At 40.9% G+C, this 9,369-nt stretch overlaps 1 protein-coding gene across 1 annotated transcript in view; it reads left to right on the forward strand.

Annotated features, from left to right (window-relative positions):
- Positions 1–968: 968 nt before the first annotated feature.
- Positions 969–9,369, forward strand: part of LOC124861720 (kinesin heavy chain-like) — a 20,785-nt gene continuing 12,384 nt past the window's right edge. Inside the window, exons 1-11 of the mRNA XM_047355646.1 lie at positions 969–1,552; positions 4,424–4,511; positions 4,722–4,795; positions 5,213–5,317; positions 6,296–6,344; positions 6,468–6,523; positions 7,212–7,299; positions 8,088–8,212; positions 8,294–8,398; positions 8,497–8,645; positions 9,309–9,369. The exon at positions 9,309–9,369 is cut by the window's right edge and continues 88 nt beyond it. Of these exons, the coding sequence (XP_047211602.1) occupies positions 1,427–1,552; positions 4,424–4,511; positions 4,722–4,795; positions 5,213–5,317; positions 6,296–6,344; positions 6,468–6,523; positions 7,212–7,299; positions 8,088–8,212; positions 8,294–8,398; positions 8,497–8,645; positions 9,309–9,369 (1,026 nt within the window). The 5' untranslated portion in view covers positions 969–1,426. The remainder of the gene's footprint in view (positions 1,553–4,423; positions 4,512–4,721; positions 4,796–5,212; positions 5,318–6,295; positions 6,345–6,467; positions 6,524–7,211; positions 7,300–8,087; positions 8,213–8,293; positions 8,399–8,496; positions 8,646–9,308) is intronic.

Consider the following 9,369-nt stretch of genomic DNA (forward strand, 5'->3'; position numbering starts at 1 on the left):
TTGGATGGATTTAAAGTTGGAGAGACACTTCTTGTTAGTAAGATACATTGAGCATAATATGCAGTAAGAAATTCTCTCAGGTGTTTTTATTTAAGCGTATTTAAAATGCATTTATATTGCATCATTAAAATGTCAGAAATTTGACCCTATAAAAAAGAACCTTGTTATAAACTTTGCTCACACTCGCCATCATGATCTAATACTCCTATAAATACAAATCAGTGAGGGTGTACAAGTATCTGTTTTATCAGGTTAATTAAAACATTTATAAAATTAGGTTTTGCATTTTAAAAGGGACAGTCCAGTAACTCCAAAACCACCAACACTCAAATCGTCCACAGACAAGCCATTTATTCACTGCCAGGGTGTTTTCAGGGTGCAGATCAGGAAGGACTGACACTTACAGCCGCCCGCATGAAGAAGCCAAATGTCTCCTGTATGTATGGTAGTGGCAGCATCATACTGTGGGGCTGTTCAGCTGTCAGCTTTATTGCTGCTTTGCATGAATCTCCCATTCGAGTCGTATTAAAGGATAATAATCCAAAACACACATCAGAACTGGTTTTAGGATGGATCAAACGAATGACCTTCCCATCGCTTACATCTCAACCACTAAAACTTCATGGACCGTGCTTTGAAGCTGTGGCAGGAAACCAGAGTAACCTAATACCCGTAGTGGTGTATGTATATATTTAATCCTGTGTGAGAAACTTAACGATTAATTCAAGTTTATGCACACAAATAGCGTTACCTGTTGGTAAAAAAAAAAAAAAAAAAAAGCTTGATATAATCGGAGTAAAATCTTAATTTTTAGGCGGGTAAAGGATTTTCAGATTCCGTTTTACCAGAAGACGTGTTGTAACTGGATGAAGGTGCTAGAGGGTTAAAGCTAGATGAACGGATGCAACATGGACAGCCAGGCCGGTTTGCGTGTGCGCGTCACCGCCGTGGTGCTGATGAGGGCCAGACATGCGCGCCGCGGCACCGCACGGGAGCGCGCATCGTTCTCCTCAGCGGTCCAGGACGATGCGGCTGTCCTGTCCTAACCTCTCCTGACTCCCTCCCTCCTGCTGCTCCTCCTGATTCCTCCTCCTCCTCCTGCTGGGAGCCCGCTCGGCTGCAGAGGAGCAGGAGGGGCCCGGACACCGAACTGTGAGCTCCGCATCGGGACGCAGCGCTGCGGCTCGTCCCGCCTGGCCATGGCGCAGATAGGGAAACTCGGTGATGCTTAGCTTATTTGAAGCTGGAAACTTCACGGAAACCAGAAAATGCGGCGTTAAAGTTCCTTCTATTGACTCTAATGATTCAAACCTTTTCATTTATTCTGACTTCATCAAGACGCGCGGCTTCCCTCTGGGCCCCTGAATATTTCCCTGTTGTTTTGTAATTTGTGGACGGGGAGGCGCAAGTAGCAGCAGCAGCAGCCATGATGGATGCAGCAGAGTGCGGGGTGAAGGTGATGTGCCGCTTCAGGCCCCTGAATGAGGCCGAAATCACCAGAGGAGACAAGTACATCCCCAAGTTTAAGGAGGACGACACCGTGGTGATAACTGTAAGTCTGACTCATCGTTGTGCTGATGCAGGAAGAAAGGTGCGCAGTAAAACTGGCGGCGTTTAAAGGAGTGATGCACAAATAGGAAAATGGAGTTGTTTTTGCAGAGCTTTGGAAATATTTGAATAATATTGAATATAATATTTCGTTTCATGAAGAGATATCTGCAGCAGCTATGCTGAAAGGCAAAACAAAAACTCCTACAGATTTGATACAAGGACTGGTGACTAAATCAATTTTATTTACTGTACTTTGCAGCTTTCAGAGTGATCCAGTGCAGTTTAATTCATTTCAGAGTGTGTTAAAAGTTTACGTTTATACCAGGGGTCCTAAAACCTCATTGTCAAAAGTCCAAAAATGATTTAAAAGAAGGTCAAAGTTCAGAACGACTACTGATGAGCAAATAACTTTGATTAAGTTTGTTTAAAACAGAGAAATGAGGAATGACACCAGAGGTGGCCCTAGATTGTCTGGGGCCCAAAGTGAGACTTTATTTGGGGGACATATTCCATCATAACAGCACTAAAAAGTCTGTTTATATTATTTATTAAGTAATTGTGGAGACAGAGTTCTGTCTTGGCAGAGCTATTCAGGTCTTTGTTAGAGTTAGGAGATTTGTTGGTTTTTTTTGCGCCTAAATGTAAATGTTAGTCATTTAATGATCCTTTGTTAATAAGCACAGCAGGTCTGCAGACGGACCAGGTCATGGTTGTATTAGTAGTGCATGCTGGGACACTCATCCATGACCCTTCTGTGGTGTCCTCGTCTTAGATTCCATGATAAATCACGGCCCCTCAATGCGGTGAAGGCATCCAGTCCAAGTAGCAGAAAAGTAGCCCCAAATCATAACGTTGCCACTGCTGTGCTTGACAGTGGAGATGGTGTCTTTCAGGTCAGTCTGTATTTCTTTCTTCTCCATCACTCCACCTTCTTCCAAACCTTTGAACCATTAGATGTTAACTGGGGAGCCTAGGATGGACCTGTATATTTGCCTCTATAGAAGAAGAATGCACGTTTCAGTCCATTAAAGGTTTGCACATTACCAGTGGGGGTCTGCTTTTAAAATCATGAGTTATTACTTGAGTCCTCCCATGTAGCGTTGGCCTCAACGTTTCCATGATCATTCCCACCCCATGAGCCACGCTCTTGTCTAGATCCCCCGACTGAAGGCAACTGATGGTCCATATCTCATCAAATTTCCAATATTCTCTCTAACATCTGCCGCTTTCTCACGAAGGAAGTTCTTGGAGATCATTCCAGCCTTGTGTAGATTGATCATCTCCTCCCTGATGTTCGTTAACAGCTCTTTGGTCTTTCTCTGGTAGAGATGTTCTGTGGTAGAGATGTTGGAATGGAAGAAACTGATTCTGTGGACCCGTGTTAGCTCCTTGAGTATCTGTGAATGATAAGATGAAGCTATTGTTAACTTTCATGCCGTGTTTTCTATTAATATTCTGTCTCTTGCATTAAACTGAAAGTGCCATAAACCTTAGAAATCAAGCAACAAAATGTAGGAGATGAGCATCAAACAATTATGTCTCCTCACTGTTGAATTATTTTTCAGTTCCTTATGAATCCCACTTAAACCTTTAAATCTAAAATTGAAATCTAAATGAAAAAGGTTAATTATTTTTGAAAATATCTATAAACAGGAGGTATTAAATCTGGCCTGGTGCCCTAACCAGCAGCTTAGTTTGCTGGTATCTCTCCCCAGATGGTTGCTGGAACCATCTCCTACTGAGAAGTTTGCTAAAGAGTTTTGATACCACCAGTGCAGAGCTTACTCAGCGGGTGGGTCTTCTTCAAAAACAGCCTTGTAACAAGAAAGGCAGCAAAGAAGTCATTTCTGTCTTGGAGAAAAGGCTGAACGTGGACAGCAGAAGACATATGCTGTTATTTCCCTGCTGAATCTCTCCTCTGATTGTAACTTAGTGGTTCATAGATCAGAACATTGAAATTTTGAACCTATGGTCGGGAAACTCACCTGATCTTAACCTCACTGAGAACCTGTGGCTTTATCTAAGAGCAAGTACGATGAGATTGGGTCACTATCAGTCAGGATTTGGTCTGGAAATTAATATCTAGCATGTTGAAAAACAAATTACATAAGTTATGAAGAAGGATCAACAGTTTGATGTATTTGCTAATAAAGTCTGGAAAGTTTCTATGTAATTATCATAATTAATCCAGATTGTGTCAGCAGATTATTACTGTATACACGGAAGGTTGTTTTATTCTCTTTATTTTGAGTTTGAGGAGGGTTTGGATTATCTGGACATCATTAGGCCCTGGTTTTAAAACTCATTTGCTACAGCCAGTCAGACATGAGGACACTGGACCCGGACCGACCCTACATCAATTGTTCTGTTGAATGATTCTGCTTCCTGTCGTCAATCAGGAGAGATACAGTTTGGGCCAGGGGGTTCTCTGCTTTATTTTCAGACTCTGAGGCAGTCAGAGTGCTGCTGCAGATGTCTTTAAATGCTGAGAGCAGCTGTTTGCACAAATGAGGAGTTTACCCCTGAGACAAAGAGTCGGGTTGGATTGGATATGGAGGAGTGATGGATAGTCTCATCAGAAAGCTGTTTTTATGATCTAAACTCGACATGTGATCATTAATTCCCCTTTTTTCCAACAATCATGCTGTAGATTATCTTTTTTAAGGTGTTTTTATTGTTTGCTGATGATGAATAAGGATTAAAAGATGCTTTTATGCAATGTTCTAAGATGACTTTGTCTAGAAGTTCATTATATAACCATTAAAGTAGCTGGTTTGAGGACCCTGTTGGTCCACTGCTGGAAAAATCTCAGAACAAGCCGTATTTAGAACCTCAGATCTGTTTTTTCTCGATCTATTTTGTCTTGAAACAGGGGAAACCATACGTGTTCGACCGTGTGCTGCCGCCAAACACGACACAAGAGCAGGTTTACGAGGAATGTGCCAAACAGATAGTCAAAGGTGAGATGGCTGAACTTAATGATGTCTTAGTCTGGAGATAGGATTGCTTTGTTTTTGTATTTCATTACAAACGGTATGAAATTGATATATAATGCATCCATTTAGATACTGATAATGTATAACCAAGTACAAAAAGAAAGTATAACCAGATCACGTTATTGGACAATGAATGTACTGTTTTCCACATGTCTTGTGTCTCTGTGGTTCTAGATGTGCTGGGTGGATACAACGGGACAATCTTCGCTTATGGGCAGACGTCTTCTGGAAAGACCCACACCATGGAGGTGAGGGGTCGCTCTCGGGCCAGTCGCTCAAGCAATGAATCCATCAATGTTGATGTAGATCTGTGTGCAAAGATTGGAGAGTTTTATTGTGATCTTTGACCCGCTGTGCGTGGATTAGGGGATTGTATAACAGAATTATGGAGAGCTAGATCCAAAGCAATCTAAAGCCAGCCGAGCCTCTGGACAAGACACTGAGGTCAAACACTGCGTCGATGATTTTCAGGCTGTTTCCTCTCATGAGTGTAAATTACATCAGAGTCATTTAATCATCGAAGAAAGAGGCCTAAAGCCAGATTTTAATTCCGTCATCTGATCCGTGAAACTTTGTTTCTCCTTTAAAGTGGCAATTTTTTCACCAGATGTTTGTCCTTAAATTCTTACAAAGTTCAGCTGTGAAACATCTGCTGTCATGTTCAGGGCAAGCTGCACGACCCGCAGCTGATGGGAATCATCCCTCGCATCGCCCAGGACATCTTCGACCACATCTACTCCATGGACGAGAACCTGGAGTTTCACATCAAGGTAAAGAGCGCTTCATGTCATCCACCTTCACAAGAAAAATACTTCGTAAATAGGCTTAAAAGAAATTTGTGTTGTCTCTCCTAAAATCACTAATTAACGCTAGTGGAGTTTTAACTTTTTACAGTGTGGAGGGTTTAGTGGATCCCTCTGATTTATAGTATATTTCCACCATAAACAAATTTCAAAAATAGTTTAAAATAAAAACCAAATCCTCACGTTGCATGATCTGTTCTCAAGTTGAGAATGAATGTGTGTGTGGGATAATTATGAATTTGGTGGTTTTGTTGTTTTTTAGAAGTTTTCTGTCATCAAACAATTAAAATAACAGTGAAAAAAAGGATTTTTAAAAAAGGTTTTATAGTTAGGCTTAAAATCACCTGGTGACTGATTTACAGTTGAGTTTAAAAAAAATAAGAATATCGTGAAAAAGTCTCTGGTTTAGGAGTGGCCCTGTTGCACCTTTTCCTACCACACTTTTTCCTTACACTCAACTTTCCATGAATACGCTTGGATAAAGAGCTGTGTGGCTTACCCTCCTTGTGGGAGGCTGTCAGGAAAACCTTTGAAGATATTTGGAGTTTTGGAGAATTAGGTGATTAGGGTGCTGACACAGGAGTTTCCAATATTTAACTTTTTCACAATTTTCAGATTTTCTGAGACACTGCATTTTGGGTTTGTATTTTCTGTAAGCCATTGCCATAAAAATGACAAGAATTAAAGGCTTGATATATTTCACTCTATGTATGACGAATCTATATCAGTTTCACTTTCTGAAGAGAGTGACAAAAAAGTTTGAATTTTTTCACAACATTATCATTTTTTGAGATATACTTGTAGTTTTGGATTTGGTTGACAAAGTAATCAGTTTTTTAATTTTCTGTATATTTCATCCACATTTTAAAAATTTTGGTTTTGAGTTTCTTGTGTTTTACACTCGGTAAAAAGTAATAAGACTAAATTGGAGTTTTCTCGCTGCAGGTTTCTTATTTTGAAATCTACTTGGACAAGATCAGAGACCTGCTGGATGGTGAGTCTTGTTGGGGGAAGTTCACCTGTTTCCACTTACTTACCTTTAGGAAACCACATTTTATTAAAGGTATTTGTTAAATCGAGCGTTACCTGAATTCTGCGATCTTTGTTCTGTTTGAAGTGTCGAAGACAAACCTTGCTGTGCATGAAGACAAGAACAGGGTTCCCTACGTGAAGGTCGGTGAGATGAAGTAAAGATGAACTTGAGTTTGGATTAGTTGTGCTGCAGATTTCTATTATTGGAGCTTTCTGCTTAAATATTCTTTCTTTTCTCAACAAACACTGAGTTCTGTAATAAAAAATATGGTGGATTGGACCTGCAGCTCTATTTGCAAATTGAGGCTCTGTGAGCAAAAATTCAAAGTCGAGCCGAAACAATAATCTTTTTAAAGCAAGTTAAATTTAAACCTCATTGTAAATAACATCATTGTTTTCTAAAATATGACATTTCTATGTGACAAACAAGGTTTGCTCAGTTAGTTTTTCCCAAACACCGGTTCCAGCGTTTGTCTAGAAATTCACCACTAAAATTAGCACCAGAACGCCAGTTACATTTCGGCACAAAATCTTTGCTTGATTAGGGAAAAGAAATTACGTAAATGAAGGTCAGTCCTCACAATTTCTGCTTTTAGCTGCATTTATAACTACAGCTTTCAGACTCACTTTCTAAACACTGTCATGTCTTTTCATATCACCAGCTGATGTTTAGAAATCCTGGTTTTAACCACAAAAAGGGTTTCTAAGTTATGGAATCTATTTGCAGGGGAAAATGTTATTTAAAAACAGTAATTCTAATCCAGCAGCAGCTGTTTTTGTTTTTAAATGATGTGATTTCAGTTATGATTACCTCCACGCTGTCTTTCAGGGCTGCACTGAGCGCTTCGTGTCCAGTCCTGAGGAGGTGATGGACGTCATCGACGAGGGGAAGGCCAATCGGCACGTGGCAGTGACGAGTACGTACAAGTATTTATCTTGTATAATAAAGGTTTATCACCTTTATGCTATCATACGTTTTACAACAACATGACGTGCAGAAACATGCAAACACAGAATGTTGTCGTAATAAAACATAGTTTATTGCTGCTGCTGTTAACTGGTTCAGGCCTTTTTTTAAGCCAGCTTGTGGTTCTGCAACCATAATCTTTCATTTTCAGGTTTTTGAGCTTTTTAATTGTTGCATACATTGGTAAATATGTAGCTGACAAATAACACTTTCATTTATAATCTCTCCAAATGAACCTAGAAATGTTCCTCAAAATTAATAAAATGGAAAAAATGAACACTGAACTACATTCTTTTGGCCGTTAGGGGGAAATAACACCAAGATAAACAAAACCAAAAGGGCTTCTTTTTTATTTGACGTTGTTTACTATCTTCTTTTAAAAATTAATGTTTTCCACAACAAATTTAATAGTGAAATTTGCAAGCAGATTTCCATTAAAACAGCACAAATCTTGTTCAAAAACCAATAATGGGAAGGTAGGAAATAGGCTGTGATGCCTTTATAAGTATATATTCATAACTGAACATGCACCTGCATGCAGAAAGCTGTTAGAGACGTTGGGACTTCTGCCTCAGACTGGGTCAGAACTAACCATGTTGGCTGATGAGACACGAAATTCTCTTCTGGTCTGGGAACACCTGAGCTGGAGAGATGTCTGGGTTTGCCTTCTTGACTGGTTACCCTGGGGACCCGACCTTGGGTTAGCAGAAGATCAGTAATTTCTGTTCTCTGTTCCAGACATGAATGAGCACAGCTCCCGCAGCCACAGCATCTTCCTGATCAACATCAAGCAGGAAAACGTTGAAACGGAGAAGAAACTGTCGGGGAAGCTGTACCTGGTCGATCTGGCCGGCAGTGAGAAGGTCAGTCTGACATTAATGAGGTCACGATAATCTGCTGAGCTGTGTGATTTATAAAATCTGTGAGGTGGGCTGTTTGAGCAGGTCAGCAAGACCGGAGCTGAGGGGGCGGTGTTGGACGAGGCGAAGAACATCAACAAATCTCTCTCAGCGCTGGGGAACGTCATCTCTGCCCTGGCTGAGGGAACCGTGAGTTGGTTCTTTGGTATCCATGAGTATCTCCTGGAATCACTGCATCTACTGTATCTGTGATTGTTGATCAGATCCTGGTTTGCTGACTTCCTCAGAAAAGCCACGTGCCGTACAGAGACAGCAAGATGACCCGGATCCTGCAGGACTCTCTGGGAGGAAACTGCCGCACCACAATCATCATCTGTTGCTCGCCGTCCGTCTACAACGAGGCCGAGACCAAGTCCACGCTCATGTTTGGACAGAGGTGTGCCTCATGTCCTTTCCGGATCTACTTTAGTGTTTTCAGACTAGAGAAAGCCCCCCTAAAGCAGTTGGGTTTTCCAGGGTGGAACCGTTACAACTCTAATGGTTTTTAATAACTGCAACTGGGAGCACATGCTTGGATTTATGGTGGATTTTCTCTTATGACCTCTTATATTCTCCTATACACTGGAGTCTGACCTTATCACCACATAAGCTCCAGTATATATGTACACCCTCACTGATGTTCACCAATGAGCTTCTGGATGGATGTTTGAACAGAATTAGTCGAGTTCAGCTAAATTTGTTGGTGTCCTGGTATAGACCTGGGTTAGAACTAAGTTATTCATCCCAAAACCAGCCTGAATGTGTGTTTGGGATCATCGTCCTGTTGGAACACCAAACTATGTCCAAGTTTCATCCGTTAGCTGATGGTTTCTTTTAAACCCCACAGTGTAATACTCCCACCACCATGCTTGACAGTTCATGCCAGTAAATAAAGCTCTGTTTGCATGTTAATAAAGAAGAAATATTTAGAGGCTGTATCTGTTATCTTTGGTGGAGATTTCTGATGTTTTGAAGCAGCTTTGTTCAGCATGTCTATCTATATATTTTAACTGTGTGTCTTGGACTAATGGTTGCTAAACATCCTAATGTTTGGGTTCAGAGCGAAGACCATCAAGAACACGGTGTCTGTGAACCTGGAGCTGACAGCTGAGGAGTGGAAG

The sequence above is a fragment of the Girardinichthys multiradiatus genome, chromosome 24 (genome assembly GCF_021462225.1).
Source record: "Girardinichthys multiradiatus isolate DD_20200921_A chromosome 24, DD_fGirMul_XY1, whole genome shotgun sequence".
NCBI lineage: Eukaryota > Metazoa > Chordata > Actinopteri > Cyprinodontiformes > Goodeidae > Girardinichthys > Girardinichthys multiradiatus.